Source organism: Acanthaster planci, linkage group LG01 (genome assembly GCF_054643075.1).
Source record: "Acanthaster planci isolate LZ-2023a linkage group LG01, COTS_SCS, whole genome shotgun sequence".
NCBI classification, from domain to species: Eukaryota; Metazoa; Echinodermata; class Asteroidea; order Valvatida; family Acanthasteridae; genus Acanthaster; species Acanthaster planci.
The window spans coordinates 2654582-2674716 of NC_141777.1; the positions used below are offsets into that span (position 1 = coordinate 2654582).

The 20135-nt window shown below is 42.3% G+C and overlaps 3 protein-coding genes across 4 annotated transcripts; 2 read left to right on the plus strand and 1 right to left on the minus strand.

Annotated features, from left to right (window-relative positions):
• Positions 1-2049: 2049 nt before the first annotated feature.
• Positions 2050-4214, plus strand: tbcc (tubulin folding cofactor C). Its single transcript, XM_022225918.2, has one exon. It carries the CDS (start codon positions 2073-2075, stop codon positions 3105-3107), a length of 1035 nt encoding a protein of 344 aa, XP_022081610.2. The 5' UTR covers positions 2050-2072; the 3' UTR covers positions 3108-4214.
• Positions 4215-10439: 6225 nt separating this feature from the next.
• Positions 10440-14330, minus strand: LOC110974328 (photoreceptor outer segment membrane glycoprotein 2-like). The gene is made up of 6 exons (XM_022225903.2): positions 13878-14330; positions 13622-13749; positions 12982-13135; positions 12483-12613; positions 11965-12199; positions 10440-11528 (listed from the first exon to the last, which is right to left on the minus strand). The coding sequence occupies exons 1-6, from the start codon at positions 14019-14021 to the stop codon at positions 11352-11354; spliced, it is 969 nt and encodes a 322-aa protein (XP_022081595.2). The 5' UTR covers positions 14022-14330; the 3' UTR covers positions 10440-11351.
• Positions 14331-14405: 75 nt separating this feature from the next.
• On the plus strand, positions 14406-19721 carry LOC110974327 (uncharacterized). 2 transcript variants are annotated; one of them, XM_087145736.1, is made up of 7 exons: positions 14406-14706; positions 15232-15359; positions 15972-16125; positions 16495-16634; positions 17042-17276; positions 17580-18450; positions 18493-19721. In XM_087145736.1, exons 1-7 carry the CDS (start codon positions 14563-14565, stop codon positions 18819-18821), a joined length of 2001 nt encoding a protein of 666 aa, XP_087001862.1. In that variant the 5' UTR covers positions 14406-14562; the 3' UTR covers positions 18822-19721. The 2 variants fall into 2 exon arrangements, with proteins under 2 accessions (XP_087001862.1, XP_022081594.2); XM_022225902.2 differs by having other exon boundaries at positions 17580-19721.
• Positions 19722-20135: the final 414 nt, after the last annotated feature.

A 20135-nucleotide genomic window follows, 5' to 3' on the forward strand; every position in this document is an offset into this window, starting at 1 on the left:
TGAATCCATCAAATTCAATTTAATCTCAGGTGTGGTGGTCCCAAACTATTTTGGGTTCCAAACCTCACTTTCAGATTTATTTAAATGCAACTAAAATCATGTACACATAATTTATCATATATTTAAGGGTCATTCCATGAGGTTGGGGCACAATTTGTGACGGTGTTCATTGTTACGTGGGTTCCGTAAAAATGAACAGCTATTTCCCTGCATGTGGATTCCAAATTATACACCTGGCAAGGCTGAATATAGAGGTGTGTGTTATTTTTACAGAGTAAATGACCTACTCTACAGGTCATGACAGGTGGTAAAAGCTACCCATGTATCAAGGACACCGTCACAAATTGTGTCCCAACCATATGGGATGACCCTTAAATCATCTGACATGAATTTTTATGAACTTTTATTTCGTTGCTGTCGTTTTTACCCTCAGGTTCCCTAAATGAAAGGTTTTACCTCATTTTCAATACAAGATAGCCGACGCATGAATGCAGGCTACTCAGTCTCTACTAAAAATTAAAAATTCGTCATAACTACATGTGTTAAGTTTCACTTTAAAAAATGGAAGTTCAGTATGTTTGGATCTCAAAATAGTCTGGCAACATGCCATTTGTCAGATTACATCAAATATGATGGATTCAGAGAAAAAGATACATAAAAATTAACTTCCCGTGGGAAAAGTAGTTGATGCCACGGCGTGCATAAACCAACAATAAAGCAACAGCGTGGTCCAAATTACAAACACAGCTTCCATCCCTGTTTCAAGTGCAAGAAATTTAGAAACGTTGCTGTCAGAGGTCTATTTGTGGCCCGCTCTGTGATAATACGGCCGTTTCTCAATAGTGCGCCACCAAGAGTTTGCAACGCGTTGGCCAATCACAATGCGCGAAATTTGTCGACCCAATGCGCGTTTGGAAAGGGTCGACAAATTTCGCGCGTTGTGATTGGCCAACGCGTCGCAAACTCTTGGTGGCGCACTAATGTGAATCGCCCGTATTAGTCGCATGTCTCGAGAGCCACTTTTGAGTTAAAGGCCTTTGAAAGAATCTTGCACAGTGTTTAAGCAAAAGGAATCTTCAACATTTGAACTTCCACACAACGTCCATTTTCATTGTACCAAATTGAGTGACACATCAACAGAAAGAGCTTAAATTCCTCAATCTAATGCAAAGTTAACTCAAAAGAAGCTCCCAAGACTTGTGACTCAGAGCTGGTCACATCATTTTTTGGTCCTTGTTGTTCAAAACATGTTTGAGTGAGTGTGGGGCCTAGTTGTATTAATTAACGGTAACAACTGTGACAATTCTGCCAAATAACAACTGTTTTCATTCATTTGATGCTCAAAAATATTCTTTAATAAAATTTGAGATGTGTTACACTCGCAGAAGAGTCTGATTGGAGCTTAAATGGAGCATGCGCAGAGGTACAATTCACGATTTAAAAAAAAAGAAGATGAACCGGGACATAGAAACAGATTCATGACTAAAAAGTATTGAATGATGTGTGACAAAAGCTTCTCGTAATTTATGCTCCAAAAAAGCGAAATGGAATGAGTGATAAAAATGCGACACATTAAGAACACATCTTTGCTCAAGTCACTTTTATCTGGTTCGCAAGTTCAGAACTCACAGTGATCTTACTCCACATTATCACTTTTCAAAAAGTTTCCGTGGGATTAAATCGGAGCAGTTACTACCCAGTCTCCGTTAAGGTAACATCAGATCTCCAAACTTTCTTGACTAAAAAGACTGAATAATAACATTTCACAACTGTGAAAAACATGAACCTAAAACAAATGGGGCATATTAACAAAACAAAAATATTCTTATATTCTGCAGTTTTGTTTTGGGGTTGGGGTTAGAAGTCTGGATCCACCACCTGGTAAAAAAATGACTGAATAATTATTACTATCCTTTACAAATTATTATTCTCTCTTTGGAAAATGTTTTATTACTTTGTTGCAGTACAATAACACGAACGATATAAATTGGTTGGAACAAAAGTAGTGAACGGACTTGTAACAAGTCTAGTCGAGTAACACGCGTTCCCGTCATGCAACTGATCCTGCCAACATGGCGACTCCCGTGAATCGACCAAGTTCTGACTCAGTTTTTTCCATTGAACGCGACGAAATGAAGGAGAGGGTCACTGATAAATTACAGCGTAGGCAAGAGGAGAGAATGGCCAAGCTCGAGGAAAGGAAACTCAAGCGAGAATCAGCCACTGGGAAGCAAGAGAATGCTGATTATTTCAGGAATACCTTTGCGAAGGAGATGACAGCCATAGAAAATCGCCTTGCTACCGCCGGTACTGTGGAAAAGTCGGCCCTCCCTGATTTCTTCGACGGGCTCATCGTTGCTATCCAAAAATTGCTCCAGTTTGTTACCGATTCCATGCTGTCCTTGACCTCGTATGAGATACGGAAATTCCAGGATGATGTTTATCAGCTACACGCAGACATGGTAGAGAGGCGTGATGAGCTCATCCCCAAAAAGAAGTTTACTTTCAAAGGCAGACAGAAGAAATCAGACAAACCCAAAGAAGTTGAGAAGCCTGGGGCTGCTGTGGAAGAGGTGGATGGACCCACAAACATAACCACTGACCTGTTGAGGTTTCAGTGTGGCTTTGTTGACCTATCAGATTCTGACCTGGCGCTACAATCTGAAGAAATTCAAGCCAAAGATATTGGGCTGACCAACCTTAAATCATGTTCTGTGAAACTGTTTGGATCACCAAATGCCATACACATGAACAATCTGACCAACTGTAAGATCTTTTCGGGTCCTGTTCCTGGCTCCATATTTGTGGATAATTGCCAAGATTGTACTATTGTGGTGTCTTGTCAGCAGCTGCGAGTACACCATACTACCAGTACCCAGTTCTACCTTCACGTCACCAGTCGTGCAATCATTGAGGATACTTCTGATGTGGGATTTGCACCATACAACTGGAGTTATGACGGACAACAGGATGACTTCCAGACTAGCCAGCTTGATCGAAGCCGTAACAGCTGGGATGACGTGGACGACTTCAACTGGCTAGCCAGTGACAAAGCTTCACCAAACTGGAGTGTCATACCCCCAGAAAAGCGGGTCGTTTCCTGGTAGTTAAGATGAACATTAAGCTATTCACCACTTGTTGGAAAGCAACTTTGTTTCTTAGATGTACATTTTTGTGTAGCTACATGTCTTAAATCTCAACAGAAAGATTTTTAGTTAATGTTCTTGAAAATTGCACTTTTCAGATGTTCTATGCTTTACCTGACAAATGAAAGTACTGATTTGGATAGCTGATAGCTTTGAGGTCATCTTCAGAACCCACTTTTCTGTTTGCGAGTTTTTTCTTTCAAACTTTAATATGAACTGAAAATTTGTGGAGTGAAAATATGTAATAGAAAATTTTCTCTCAGGCCTATTGTCATGTAGAGAAGAAGCAACAAATTGCATTTAAAAGACAACTAACTGAGCAAAGTATACAAAATTTGGCCATATTGTAGTGCCAAAATAGCTGTAACATCACACTCTCGCTCGCCACACAAATATGCCCATAAAAATTGCAAAATGAAATTTTGAAAACAAGGTTGAATTGGACACAGAGATACATACACATGGACCGCATTTTAATTTTAAATCGCTCAGTCCCTCTTGCTTTATGATTTTTGTGCCATATAATTTACAGAGTTCACATTACGATATTTAGCATTAATGTAGCAAGAGAGGCATTGATGGTATGATGAGATACCTATTTGTTTACTGCTCGCTGATGACACCAGCTACAAGTTCTCTTCCTTTTGGAGATAATGTAATTGTATTTGAGGTTTGGAAGTGTTGTCCAATTGAGAACTTGAAAGAATACTTGAATTAAAAAGCAAAGTCACATTGACTTTTCTCTTTACATTTCACGAACCGTTATTTATGATATTCATGCTGATTTTAATATATAACACAATCTTAATTTTAAAAACAAATTATTATAAATGTACACTTTTAAAGTAATGTGAGAAAAATAGCCGATGAAAATGGCGTTGATAATAAAGAACAATTGTAACCCTTAAACGCAAACGGTTCTCAATCCCTGACATTTGAAAGGTGATTTGAATTCATATTACCTATTTTTCATCACTGAGTTTTCTCTATTCGTCGTCCAGTTTAATATCCATTCCAATTCTTGGCCATGTCAAAACAGGGGTTCATAAAATGTGAAGTGACAGTGAAGACTCCACGATGTGATTTTTTGGTGTTTTTTTGTACTGGACGAAACATGACATCTCAATTTTTTTCCTGTCTTCTTTGGTACGTAGCAACAGATTCGCTGAATCCATGTATAGCCACTATCATTGAAAAGAAGTCTTATTAAACTTTTCTTCCTGCTTTCTTAATAATGCAGGGCTTTGTTGCTGTGATGCTGTTACCGGAAGATACTGTTCATTTTCATTGTGAATTGTGAACCAAAATTTGCTCGCCGAAAGTGTTTGTGCGAAAACCTGAGTTCATCCAATGAATTGGCGCCCTCTACCGTCATGCTTTTCAGCTTTGTCTGCCCGCGCGCGTTTTTCATAACACCACATGGTACACCCACGTACATGTACTTTCTCATGGGAAAATGGTGTTATTACTAATAAGTATTGAGAGGAGACTAGTCTCCACGTTTCGTGGAAGCTTTCCCAGTTGAATTGTCGGACTTTCTTTCTCTTCTAAAAAGAATGTTATATTTGCATTATGTAATTTTTGTCGAGCACTCATTGGATAGGGTTCGTAAAAACTTCACCAGTCTTACTTCATCAGAGTGAACAATAACACAGGGTCAACCCTTCCTTCTATGACACGTGTGCACTGAAATGCATGTGTGGATAAGGGCATCGAGTTACCCACTGCGGCATTGCAGGTCAATAGCTCACAAGAATCTTTCCTTCACAAAAATCGTGAAGCGCATTTGCCCTTCATACCACCGGCACCCTGTTTAAGGGCAGTTGGGAAAGACTGCCGAAGAGAATGATATAATTGCCACATTTAATGATGAATTGCAGAATGGAATGATGAAAATTGGCAAATTGAATGTCGAAAATAGCAGATCGAATAATGAAATTGCCCAACTGAACGGTAAAGTCATCGAACGAAACGGCGAAACTGAAAAACGCCAATCAACACGAAACTGATGGTGTAGGGTTACCGATAGCAACGTTGTTCCATTTATTTTGGTGTTTGTTACATACTGCAGCTATTGATGTGCTGTCAGAGGCTCTTCCAGCCTGCCGAGATATTAACCTGCGTAGCGGTGCTGATCCTCTTAGCTGAAACTAGACGTGATAGCAGACAGAATTGGTCCCTATAACGTTATTGGTCCACCCCATCACAGTGTGAGTGTTATGGTTCCTTCATACTATTTGGGGTGCAGTCCACTTATTCAAGCGAGAATTTCTGGCCAGCTCATTAGCATTTAAAGTGCCCCCCCCACAGTATCTTTTGTAAAAGGAGATTGTTTGGCCCCCAAAATATCGAGATTGTGTAAATCGTTTCCAGGATGAACTCCCTGGGTCTTTGAGCTTTCATATGAGAGCAAAATGGCTAAAAGCTACGGTTGAAAAATGGTCCTAAGTGCCCGAGAAAGTTGAGGGTTGCCACTTGAAAAATTGCTGCAATCGGACTTCGGAAAAATCACTTTTCAGGGGGTGATTTTGTTTTGTGGGAATAATTAAAAATGTAAAATGTAAAGAAATTGAAAGATTAGCGGCGAGACAATAATTTCATTTGTGTTTCTGAAATCTCAGGGATGTTGGTATGTATGTGGGACCTAAAACACTTTACATCTCGAGGTGATTTTATCGAGCACTGTCCCACCCATTGGCGGATCTGTGGTGGGAGGAACGAGGACCATTCCCCACACACAACAAGAGCAATTTTTATTTTGTATTTTTTAGTGGAAAAAAATGAGAGAAGAGCCCATTTACATGGGGCCAATATCACTTTCTTTCATTCCAAAAGCTTGTTTTACAGAGACGTAACTTTTCCATGAATTAAAGGCTTGGAAAGTTGATGTAGAAATGGGATACCGATGGTCTGAAGAATGCTGGTAACCTTTTGAACAGTATTCTCTGTCAATCTTCAGGAAGAGTGTGCTCTCGAAAAGACGAGTCAATAGACTTGATTTGTCTGATTTTAAGAAGTTCAATTTATAACGCCACTCTGTCATCTACCAAGAGATATTGTGTCATTTGGTAAATTAATTCTCGGCAGTTGAGCCGCACCACTTGGTGGAGCCGCTACAACAGTGACCCCCGGGACGATGACTTTGAAGACGACAAGGAAGAGATCGAGATGTGGGAGGTTGGCGAGCCCCAAGTTGTGACTCAGGAAGGCACGGTGCGCTACCAATGGCAAACCAACCGTATCGAACGACCAGCATACAAGATCACTCAAAGCACCCATGTTTTTCAATCTAAACAGTGGTTGCCTTTTCTGAAGTATGACGATCTTGTTCCCAAATTTTTATGATTATCAGGCCCTCAAATATCGGTTGTTTCTTGGTCCTACATCCTCAGGCTCGAAACAAAAATACCCATTCAGAACCCAGCAAAAATGGAAACTCAGTCTGCTGGAACTGAGACCTTGATATAAAACGGTTTCTTTCCAGGGCCAGCCCGGGGATGGAAGTCCCTCCCACGCCGTGGTTACGACTGGTTCTGCGGCTACGACGATTCATTTGCCAGCCGCACCGCGAGCGCGGCGCCCATCTCCGTGAAGTCACTGCACTGAAGCAAGACCCCCACGCTAAGATCTTCCTCAATATCAACCTGGGGATCATCCTTCTCGAACCGCCCACCTTTTTGATAATTTTTTCCATCCCTGGTTTGTTGTAAAAGCCTACGACATGCTCACCTTGTGGAAAATAACATGAGCTATGGCATGTAAAATTCTACACGATGCTCCAATGTTAATGTTACCCGAGAAGTTTGTAGTGCCAATTACGTCTTTCAACCTATTTTTAACCTCTATTTCATTTCCTTTACTTGTGAAACATTGTTTACAGTGATCCCCTTTATATTTCGTTGATCTGTTTTGGAGTATGACGAAAACACAGAGACTAAGGGCTGTTTGGAGTGGTAAATCAAGGTAAATGGTTAATACAAAATAGGTTTAGATCTATAGTAAAGATTGCGGTAACACTTCAACATCAAGAAAGGAGAACGGCAACCTAGCACGCACTGTCTACCGCAAGCCCACCCACACGGACAGGTATCTCCACAATACTTCCTTCCACCACCCCAAGATTAAGTCATCCGTCAACCGGGCCCTGGTCCGCAGGGCATACAACATCTGCGACAAAGAATTCCTCGGTCAAGAACTCCACCACATCACTGCAGCGCTGCAACGTAACGGATACAAGCAAAGCCAAGTCAAGACCCAAGATCCCAGATCCACCCCCGGCCGAAGGGTCTCCTATACCCAAAGCCAACTAGTTAGGGCCCCTAGTTCCATTACCCTCCCCTACTTAGGCAACACCTCCCACCACATCCAGCGGATTCTCCACAAGCACGGTATTAAAGTTTTTTACACAGCCCCACTTCAGTTGCATCACCTGCTTACTTCGCACAAGGACCAACAGGACCCCCAGCGCAGACCGGGGGTGTACAGAATTCCTTGCCAATGCGGCAAAGTGTACATCGGCGAGACGGGCAGGGACCTCCCTACCCGAATCAACGAGCACAAAGCCCATGGTAGGAAGGGAGAGCTGGAAAAGTCATCAATAATTAAGCACTCCCACACTGAAGACCATCAAATCAACTGGAGCCAAGCTGAACTTATCACCAGCATCGAACGATGGTATCCCCGCCGCATTAGAGAAGCCATGGAAATCATCAAGCACGACACAGTTCCCCAAGACATCGGCTTCAACATCAGCGATATCTGGCGCCCCATCCTCACATCCCAGTCCAATGGGTCTCCTATACCCTAGGACTCCCTAGTTAGGTTTCCCCCTCAGTCAGCCTATGGGTCTTCTATACCCCTTGGCACCCAGCTATTCACTCTCCCACTGCCAACTCCAACTGACACGCTCCGGTAAACACACACACACAGGGCATGCAGCCCCAGGATCCAGTGCAGCATCCATTGTTCCCGCCATCACTGTCCCCGCCTTAACGCCTCACCGAGCTAATCCCTACATCTGGATCCCTCTCTACACCATATAAGCTCCACTCCTGCAGTCTCCTGAAGACGGACAGAGTACACTGTTCGAAACGTCGAGTTATTCCCCGGTTCTTCTCAGAACCACACATACTCAAAGAAGAGATAAATACATGGTGTTACCGCAATCTTTACTATAGATCTAGTTTCTTTCACCATGAAAACCTTTAAGTCTTATATGACAAAATAGGTTTAATGTTCAAACCACGGTTGTCAATTATTGTGTCCATGTGATTTGTCACCTCATAACATTATTTTTAATGTTGAAGTAATGAAAGTAATTAAAATTGGGCGTTGTAGTCTTGACTGAAGGCCATAGAGCTTATCCGAGCTTTGGCTCGGGTAAGCTCTAAGCCTAACCTGAGTAAAGTGCGCAAAATATCTGATCCCAATGAAAAATAAAAATCTGGATGGCGTTTTGGTCATTCCATTTTGTTCGGAAAAGTAAAACCAAGTACTGGATCCAGATCCCTCAACTGAAATGTGTGGAGGGAACCAGTGTCAACCTTTCTCATCACTGTTTAAAAAGCCTGGGAATCTATCGCCTTTGATTGATGTGATGGAGGGCAGTGATTTCAGTCAGTGGTATTTCAGTATTACATAGGCCCCTACTGCCGTGCAACATGGATTTCTTGCCAGAGATAAATGTTCCTTAGATAACTGCCGTTCAATTTTGCTCACTATGAGGCTCATTGCTTATATTCGAACCATTAGAAAACTTCTAACGAGATTTGGTATCGCCATGGAGGAAAGAGAAAGAGATTGAACTGCCCAGGCTACAACATCCGGCCAATTACCGCTTTCTGGCATGCCTGGTATGGCCATAGCCAGAGCGCAGCTAAGGCTTGCTATGAACCTGTTTGACAACCATGTTCACGCCATCGTTGGTGCTTGGTATGATCTGACAACATCAAATTTAATGTTTGCGCAGTTGCTCGTTGGCTGTGTTCCACGTGTTCATATGCAGTTATTGCCCTTATCTTATAAATAGCCAAGTTTTTATAAGATTACGTTTGATTTGAATCATTTTTATTACGGAATTTACACAAAATGGTATTTTATGAGATCCCATGGTCACTCCTTGTGATGAAACAGCGCATTTTGTTTTTCGTGAACTTAACTGTCCTGTGACGTGGTGGTCAACATGTTGGTGGTTAGCCTTAGCCAAATTCGTACAAAGACTTTGAAAACTGATATTTTGGAGTGCAAAAATAATATTACAAACATCGCATGGATAATGGAAAAGTGAATCAAAATCTTTAAGATAAATTATTCGTGACGGCAAAAAATAAATCTAATGTTAGATATGTTTCTTTCTTTTTCCTGGTCACTGCGAAAAGTTGCAGTTTATTGCAAAGAAAACACCACAAATATTGCTACAATGTAAGTGGCCCCCCTGGTTCAGCTAAGCTGTAGGCAGTAATCAGGCATTTTTGGAATGTTTACTATTGTTCGTCTGACCAGGTGGCGATGATCATCAAGCACTTTGATGTGCCAGAGTTGTAACTCCTTCTGTGTCCTTCCTTCATGGTCTCGCAAAGCTTTGATTTTTGTATAAGTCCTGTAACCTTGTAATTGATTACCCAGTCACCCAATCAGTGTTTTTCTAAGCATGTTAACAATCGTGAAAATGTCCGATTCTTTTTAGGAGTCACCTTTAGCTTTGCTCAGTCATGTAATCAGGGACGTAGCGACCGGGTTGTGTGTGTGTGTGGGGGGGGGGGTACGGTACCCCCTCACATTAATTCCAGTCGGCAAATGGGGATTTGGTCGGCAAATGAATCCAAAATTAGTACATAAACGATATGCGTTGACTGTCGGCATTTCCCCTGAAGCACGGTAGCGTACCATGGATCACTTTGTGAATTTTACTAGACACGAGGTTGGCAAACAAGTTACAAGTCGGCAAATTTGACTCGGGCACACCCCAAAGAAAATCTCCTCGCTACGCCACTGAAGGATTTGTAACCCCTTACTCTTTTATCCCCTTAGTGCGGATTGCTTAAATCCTCATTCGTTTCTTCATTTCGAGCACTTTTGACCTGTTTATTTGGTCGAAGACGTGATGACACATTGTCTTCGTTCCTTGCAGGTAAATGTGCATTTTGTCAGTCAGATTATTGTCCAAACCAAATTACCTACAACCATGCTTAATCATCATACTATCATGAATATTGTTATGCTTCCATTTGTAATTAATATCATTGTTCCAAGTTCACGAACGAACTGTTGATTGGGGGCATGAACTCTTGATGATTGTTTTCATTTCATTTTTTATTTTCTACATGTAGTTTAAATCAGACGTGACAGCCTATTCTGTCTTCGTTCTTCACAGAATGAAAACAGCAAATATCAAAATCACTCGCCACCGGCTATTTCTATCAAGTCTCGCCACAAATATTTGCACGGTTCACATTAAAATCAATCAATCAACAGCTTCCTTTGCTCTTTTTTTCTACCTTACAGTTCACCGAACCCACTCAAAGATTACCGTGATGCTCACTCCCTGTCAATAACAAAATTATTTTCCTCGCCTTTTCTCGTTTCTCGTTTCTGCGAGATCGAGACCGATTGCTGGTCCGACAGGCACAAATGGCGTGTTCCGTGCAGCTGCTGAGCTCATAAATCTGCTAAGCAAGGAAATTTCTGATTAGCAAAGGCGAGTTACCAGTCAAAATGTTGTGACTGGTTCACAGTTTACTTTTGCTCCCTACACATATTGGCTGAGCAATATGTTCTCCTCGGTATCTCTCCCCTGAATTTGGCTAGCGCTTAAATGAGCTGTGCAGAAACTTTCTACTGACAAGTTTTAGTCTGCTTTGCTCTGCATCTAATATGTATTGGCTATTCGTGAGCCTGTAGGTACTAAGTCCCCTCCCCAAAATCTCTCGCAAGTAAGCATTCCGGCCGCCTGAATATGGCATTGGCAGGTTATATGGGAAGGTTGCTGACGTGTAAGCCCTGCAAAACTTTCATTATTCCCAATGACGTTTTCTGTTGCAAAAGATGGCCATTAAGTTTGAAACCAAATTCTAATGCTTACTAAGAACTGGCTCCTTAAAACGTAGATATTAAAGACAGTTTAGGACCTCTCAAACACAGTCAGTCTGTAAACAAAAGAGAGGTCGTTAACTCCTCTGTCTTTCTTGACCAAGGGTCAGGAGTTGTTTACGGTACATTCTCGTAAATCGGTTCCTTATCCTCTTCTTTGACGGCATCAGGCTGCTTTGTGAAATAGGGGATGTTTTCAAGGAGCCAGCCGGGTGCCGTGCCCTCAGGGTCGTCTTCTTTGTAGGCGTTTTCGATGGACGTTTGAAGGTAGCGCAGAACTATGAAAATCACAGACTGTGCCGATGGAAATATTGAAGATGAAATGAGTGTGTTACTGGAACAACCTGCTCATAACAGGCGAAATATTTTTTACAGAAGTCGGGTTATGCTGCGTGAGGTTTATAGCTAACTCGTTAATACAGGGGCCGATGGGAGTCAGTTTGTGTGGGAAATATGAGGGGAAAGGGGCATTTGGGGGGTCTATTCTATTTTCCTTCCGTCGAAACGCGTGTGAAAAGCTATACATTCCATCACTCCTTAGAAAGGCCATAAAATATTATGTTAAGCATAAATTTCCAAAGTTTTTTGCCTACCCCCCTAAAAAAATCCCCCAAACAATTTGCTTTTGGATCCACCCTTTATGAAGACTGTTGTGATTTAAACTATCGACCAAATTGAAAATGGTTTATACTTTATGAGCAAAATCTGATCCATGGTTTGTTCGACTTACTTTTAAGACAAATACTACCAGGATGATTGACCCGATTCGGTTCAGCCTGGTCGTGAAGTAGTCCATGAGGGCGTGCTTACAACCTCGTTGGTAGAGCGTCAGTCCCTCGCGGTAGTCGTAGTTGTAGTGTCTGTCGTTGTCGTGGACGTGGTGGTGGATGCACGGCCGTAGCATCCCGGATTTACAACAGCTGTATGGAGCGTCATCGTTCAAGTACTGCCCGCCCGTCATCGTTCTGACGATAAAGAGAAAATCGCGCGGTTAGAGAAATTATTTTGTGATTTTCTTGGCAGGGCCGTGAGATGGCCAGGCTTCCGATTTTCTTGAAATACACTGGCTGCGCGTTTCCTACAATAGAGTGCAATTTGGTACCTTTTGTAAGCCGTGTCGAGGGACGGACATTTTATCTGCGGCTGTCTCTAACTGTTGTGGCGCGCTTACAGCTGACGAACCGAAGCCTTGGGCTCGAAATACCATAGGCGATCTGTCATCAACCTACCAGGAGCTTGTGTTTTTACCCTGCAAGATCGTTGCTCAGATACTCTATCCCGATCCACTGCACCGCAAACCAGTCCTCGTAGCCGTTATTTCCACAGCATTCAAAGTCAATCTGAAGCTGGTTGATCTCATATTTCACTGTTTCATTGTTCTGGAATTTAGCAAATTCATGCACATACAAGATGTAAGTTCTGTGTTAAAAACAAGACAAGTAGTGGACCTAACACCGCAGGCCTATCTTGGAAGGCCTCGCTGGCAAAAAATTTACGGCCACCTCTTACAAATTAGAGGATTCTTCAATGTTTTGTTGTGTTTCAGAAATGAAATTACCATCTACAGACAATTTCTCAAAAGTCAGTTTTGCCAGTATATAGGGCCTTTCTCTGACCTAGAATCTTTGATGCAGTGAAACGAATCCGAGCATAGACTTCGAACTAAAATAACAAAGAATTGGTATTCCTGGGGATTGACCCAAATTGTGGTGGGCTCTGTAATATTAGGCCTATTTGTAATACAAACCTTGTACTGCTCCATGGCCTTCACCAATCCACGATCAAAAGATTCATGGAGGTGAAAACGATGGGAAAAACACATACATCCTGCCACGAAGATGCAGACATTGAGAACGAGAAAGACAAGGAGGTAGGGAAGAAGGAAGGACTTCAATTTTTCCCTGCCGAACAAAAAGAGGAGTGGAGAAAGGAAAACATAGAAATCGAATAGTGGAGAAGCAGAGATAGGGATTGCGTTAAGTGTATTCGCCACCGAACAATCGGCAATATTATTGTCGTCCAAATTACTTTTGCCCTCAGATTGATTGTCTGAATGGCAGTCCTTACTTTTAGAAGCTTGTTCCTGTAGGTATAAAATATCAAACTGATAAGAATTCTACATTTTCTAGCAACAAACCTCAGCCCTTCGGTTGAGTGAAAAAAAGGCTTGTAATAAGTTTCAAAACTGAGTGAAACAAAAATGTGACGTCAGAATTGTCCTGAAAAATAAGGACTGTTGTCCTAATGCAACCTTATCTCTTTGAAAGGAAGCTGATGCTTAGGCCTAATGTTGAAATTGTAAAGGTTAGATAGAGTCTGTTCTTCGAATAAAAGAAAAGGCAGTCGTTGAATCGAGATGAAATGAGATATGGTTAGGCCCAGCCTACCTTTGAGATAAATCAGCTATCCTTTCGCATAGCTTTCCACCAACCAGGTCGATGACGGTTGTGATGCCCCCTACAATGATCAGCATCAAGGGCAGGGCTTTCCCGTCGTACCCCTCAATCAAATTAACCTTTGCAGGGAAAGAGGTTACATGTGAACTGGCAGGATTCACTTTAGACATGTGAATGGTTTTCGATCCTCGCTTTGTAAGAGTTTTAGCCACGCCTTGCTTCATAACAACCAGAGAATCAGGCCTACCTTGTCCCGTATACGAATCCTGATGTACACTCCAATCGATATGACAGTCAGCCCACAAATGGCACATATCCAGTGCACAATCCAAAGCATGGTGCTCAGCCTCCGTCGATTGGGCTCGGTGATTTGAATCGGCAAAAGGGCCATAACACTAACAGTTCCTCGACGTCCAACCCTACGATCGCTCTGGGCCTAGGTCTACAGGGATTCTGCAGGATCTGTTGCTGTGTACTGCGGAATCAAGATAAGGACTGAATTCGCCAGTTCTTAGCCTTAAGAGCTTTGAGCCAAACGTGTTTCGCAGGTCTGGGATGTAGGAAAAGTGGCAACACTAGATAAACGAAACAAATAAATTTGCACGTCGTCGCTTTCCAGCAAAGTTAGCGCAAGTTGGGACCAGTTCGCTGCGCTGACCATTATATCTTCCAGCTGTCACATTTTCAAATTACAACCGCGTACAACATACGCTCGCGCATAACGCGCATTTAATTTGAATTTTCTGCTGTCTTGTGCGTGTCACTGCTCGCGCGTATCATTTTCATTTTCAAACAAGATGGAAGACATTTCGTATTGGGAATAAGTCTAGGCCTAATGCATATTTACTACAATTATATAATTTTGTGGCTTTGCTTATAAAGGTTGGCAGAAAATATTAGAGGAACATGTGACACTACGAGAGTACTTTAACATGGCAGTTTTGCCAATTCAAATCAGCGAGAATAGACGGCAAAAGCTTTGCACTATTCTATGGGTTGTACATTGGATGTCTGCCCTGTGTGGATTGTCTCTCATCTCGATTGGACTTTACATCAAGATACGCATACAGGACAAGGTAGGCCATAACTTCCCAATGACACCCTTTTATCGTCTTCAAGGTTCAAATGATGCAAACTACAGTATTTTTGACACTTAAACAAGAAAAATAGCCCAGTAAGTTGCGTCCTTGAAATTTTATAAGCTAGTCCCACACCTTAGGCCAAGGACTACATGTTGTTCATCAGTCCAACCACGGACCATGGTCCAACATAACCTACGTTTTCTCCCTCGGGAAGTCTTCCTTTTACGCCCACACAGCTGAAGATTCTCAATTCTGACCTCAGGCCTACTGATAAGAACTTGGTTCGGGCTGTTCTCTTTGTGCAGGTGTAACGTAAGGTTTTGGCTAACTGCTATAGCCTATCCCCTTCCCAATTATATCCTCAGGGCAGTAGTCATGACAACTATTATTCACAGATTCTAAAAAGAAGTCACGCCATTTTGCCGGATAGACTTCCGCTCAATCTGTAGAGCGTCTCTAATCCCACGAACCCCCGAACTATCTGTTTTAAATCAGTTGACTGCATTTACCTTTTGACAGGTGAATCTTGTGGAGGGGTACAACGGAAACTCCCTGCCTTGGATGCTGATCACCATCGGCGTCATCACCACTGTCATCGACTTGGCTGGGGGACAGCTTTGCCAAAAGGTTGCCGACATCTCTAGGAGGTAGAGTGAAAAGCGCCGTGGCCGATTCGGCTTCAACCTATTTTTCCCAACTTCCGCTGCACAGACTCGGTATTCGGAATCGAATACCACTTGCACAAACTGAGTCTGTCAAAAGTCGATCCTGAAACAGAATAGACGCTTAGGAAGTGACAGTGTACAGACAAGAAATACAAACTAATCGCAGTGCTCAAAATTGGAGTTGTATTCCAGTGGAGTTTTGCTCGGGAAAAAAAGAATCGAGTAGGCCTAGTTTTTCTCCGACTGAAACTGAGTTGCAAGCAACTTTTCAACCTTCCTCTCATTGCCAATTTGTATGAGCGACCAAAAAATTGGGGAAAGTTGACCCTTGCAACTGGTTGATTTCTGCAAACTTAGTCTCAAAAATGGGGTTAATTTCATTAAGTATTTAGAATGACACATGTAGTACTTTCTGTTTTCTGTTTTTACAGCTGCATTGGTTTTTTTTCTTTTGTATTACAATCTGCCAAAATTTCGTCGCTGAAAAACTGCGTTTTATAGCGTGGCAATGAAAAATCGATAGGTAAAACCGACCTTAAATTTGCATCAATACTGACACATCCTGTCACTAAGATCAACCTTTTTCCCATGCAGGGAAAGGCTGAGGGCCCTCCTCCTTCCCTACCTCTTTCTCTTCCTCGCGCTCAACGTCTGCATCTTCGTAGCAGGATGCATGTGTTTCGCCCACCGATTGCATCTCCATCATTCGTTCCACCGTGGACTGATCAAGGCTATGAAAAACTACAAGGTGATTCCCTCTCACACGATGTTTGTCCACCATCGTCGTCAAACCTGTAGTGCCAGGCCTAGTGGCTTCTCAGGGTCGATTTATTTCTCTCAAATGTTCTGGCATACTTATTTTATACACAAAATATTAGTAACCCAAAATTTCAGTCCAAACTTAGATGAACTGAATGCATTCTGGTTCAATGTCTTGTACATGTACATGTTAGTCTATAAAATATTCACGTCTTATACCAAAAGTACAAAAAGCATACGATAATTGAACATGTGATGAGCTGCTTTAATGCAATTTTTATTTAGTACAAAATCAGATTTTTTGTATATGCAAGACAGAGATAACATGACTTGGTTCATATGTTTGACTTTTACCCAGGACAAGGAAGCGGTAAAGCGTGAGATCAACCAGTTGCAGGTGGAGTTTGAGTGTTGTGGGAACGAGGGCTATGAAGACTGGTTTGCTTTGCAATGGATCGCAGACGATTACCTGGACAAGACAAACGAGATTGTACAAAGGTGAAGCAATGCTTCGTTCCATTGGGGTCACGATTGTCCACGGTTCAGAGATTTGTTTTGTTTTCAGAGGACCATTTGACTGGGCAGTTAAGCACAGAAATATTTTCTTAGCAAAACAGGTTACCAACCAAAGTGCCATGCAAAGTATATAGTTATTTTAAACTTGGGACTGGCGTCCGCTCTTTGCTTGTTAGACCGCTTGTTAAGACTTACTTTCGGGCAATGAAAGTTGATCAAGTGTTTTTCCACAGATGAGACCATGGAATAGATCCATCAACTACTCATTAATGCACGGTAAAGACGGAATCACTGAAACATCGTTTCCAATTATTCACCCAACAAGGTTTGATTCGACCGCCATGACTTTCTCCAACATTCTTTCTCATCTCCCTCCCCTCTAACTCCAGAAAGATGACCAGCGGAGGGTTCCTGAGCGACGATGTCCCGTACAGTTGCTGCAGACACGACCTGCTGCGGCCGTGCATTCATCACCACGTCCACGACAACCAAAGACACCGCAACTACGACTATCGCGAGGGACTGACCCTCCACCAACAAGGGTGCAAGCACGCCCTCATTGACTACTTCACGATCAGGCTGAACCGAATCGGAGCCATTACATTGGTGATTTTCATCCTGCAAGTAAGTCAGACGGCTGACATTCATAGAAAATTATGGGCTGTAGTTCAGGATCCCTTGACCCTAAAAGCGGCCCTGTACCCTCCTCGAAGACTCGAGGGGGGAATTCGCTCCAAAATGGTTGTTTCCGGTAAAATGAATAAAAAAAGAAACTTCATTTCAAAAGAACGGATTAGAGACATCTTTGGTTAACAAATTAATAATTAGATGTATGTTAATTGAATATCCATGGGCATTGGCTTTGATTTAATTGACGAACACCCAGATACAGTGGATACATAATTTTCTTTTTACGTTTACTTTTAGTCTGTCATCTTCTTGCTGCTACGCTACCTTCAGACATCTATCAGAAACGCCTACGATGCGGACGATCCGGAAGGCACAGCGCGCGGATGGCTTCTGGCTAATGTTCCCTTCGCCAAATGGCCCGATCTCAAAGAGGCCGAGGGAGACATTTCCGTCGCCTCCGACGACAGCTTCGGAATCGACTTCCAGCCTGAGGGACCAGAGTGGAACGCTGAGGAACCAATCTACGAAAATTGGCCAGTGGGGGGTACCTTGGATGGACTCGACGGGCCGCAGAGAGCAGAAACAGGCGAGCAGTCAAAAGAAAGGAAATCGCAGAAGAAATTGAAATCAGGCAAGAAGTCGAAATCAGAGAAGAAATCGAAATCGGACAAGGAATCCAAATCGGACAAAAAGTCGAAATCTGACGAAAGGTCCAAGTCGGAGAAGTCCAAGCCGGAAAATAAATCCGGGTCGAAAGACACGAAATCTGTTGGGTCAACCAAGAAATCTCCCGGGTCAACCAAAAAATCTCCCGGGTCAACCAAGAAATCTCCCGGGTCAACCAAGAAATCTCCTGGGTCAGCCAAGAAATCTGCAGGGACAACCAAGAAATCTCCTGGGTCAACCAAGAAATCTCCCGGGTCAACCAAAAAATCTCCCGGGTCAACCAAGAAATCTCCCGGGTCAACCAAGAAATCTCCCGGGTCAACCAAGAAATCTCCTGGGTCAGCCAAGAAATCTGCAGGGTCAACCAAGAAATCTCCTGGGTCAGCCAAGAAATCTGCAGGGTCAACCAAGAAATCTCCAGGGTCAACTAAGACGTCACAAAGATCTGGAAAGAAAGTATCCGGGTCAACTGGGAAATCTCCTAGATCTACAAAGAAATCACCTGGATCAACTAAGAAATCTCTTGGATCAGCAAAAAAATCACCTGCATCAGCTAAGAAATCGCCTAGATCTGTGAAAACCAAATCAGCTTCAACCAAGGTGACGTCTGCAAGAGGCGCCAAGAAGATGGGCGGGAACAAACCGCGAATGAAGAATCGGAACAACAACATCGACAGCGATCACTCGTCTTCGAGTGACGATTCGTCGAGGGAATCAGATTGTTCCCTGACTCCGCTACTTCATGGCCAGTGTATGCCAAGGGAGGATCCCTTACAAGGGACAGGGTACCAACCCACTGTATCAGTGCCTTGGTGGCGTCGAGTTCTTCGAAAATCGGAATCGATTTACATCGATATGGGTGATAGTGACTGATGATGATCGGTGTTGTAGATACAGCTTTGTATATAACTTCGAACCAGTACTTAATATTAGAAAGTTCTTTTAAAAAGAGGGGTTGGGTTTGTTTTTATACGAGCTGTACACACTTATGATCACAAAATCTCAATGCAGTTATCGGAAAGAAGTGGGTTATTTCACAGGTAGGAATCATTACCGAATTATTCCACGTACATTACCTTCCTTTTACATTGTACTTCAGAGCCACGGATTTTAACTGCATATTTATCCTTATTGTTGTGGTATTTATTAATCTAATACTTTATTCACAATGCATCCAAAGTCCCTTTAGACCTTCCAAACGATTACATGTATGTGCAATGTCACGTTCACAAGCTTTTTTTCTGTAATTCAAAGATCCTGGAATTCGATTTAAAAATTGTCAACGGTAAAGTTAAATCCAATCAAAGCATATAGACTATGTTGGATGCCTGCAAAGAATTTAAAAACGTGGGCATGCGCAGTTTCTGCCTGTGGTGAATCTACGCGCGAAGGGGAAAATTCAGTTTCTGAGAAATCCGTAATACTATGTGACCATCACAGTTCCCGAAACTCGATAACGATGAAGAATCGATACGCTCTGAATTTCAGAGACATTATAAAGGGACACTAAATACTGTCAGTGGTTATCATTTCGATACTGATTGTAATTCTTGTTTCCAGGATAATTTGGTAGTCGGAATTTGTGTTTCTCTAATTAGTTATCAATTAATTGTTTTTTAGGAGAGAAATGTCACGAAATCCCGTGATATGTTCGTTGTCACCGTTCATTGTGGTATATTCATTTTTTTTTTCAATGAAGTTCTTATAACGTTCAGCGTTTCCAGAAATAATAAACCTGTGTTATTCCCCCAGCGGGGGTGGTACCTTAGATAAGAGCAGTGGCGCAACCGGGGTACGTAATAATCTCGGCACGGCCACCTCTGGGTCAAACCACTCGTCATAAGTGTAATTTTTAATTACATACATCCATGATGCGTTATGTCGTTTCAGCTCATGACATTTTGCAAGTGAGCAAGGTCTTCTTCATAAATCAGTGCGCAAATGTTTGGTTCCCAATTTGAAGAAAAGAAAAACCCCACCCTGTCATGACCGTAGTAAGCTAGGCTGTTTAATGTAAGGATATATATAAACAAGTGCGCCCTCATTTGTAGGGCAAAGCATGGCAAATTTTTAAATGTGCTCCTGTCAACGACAGAAATCAAAATGAAATGTCAGATATTGTTCCCAAGTACAGTTCGCATTATGAACCCTTTACATATTACCTACAATTTGGTCATTACATTGCAT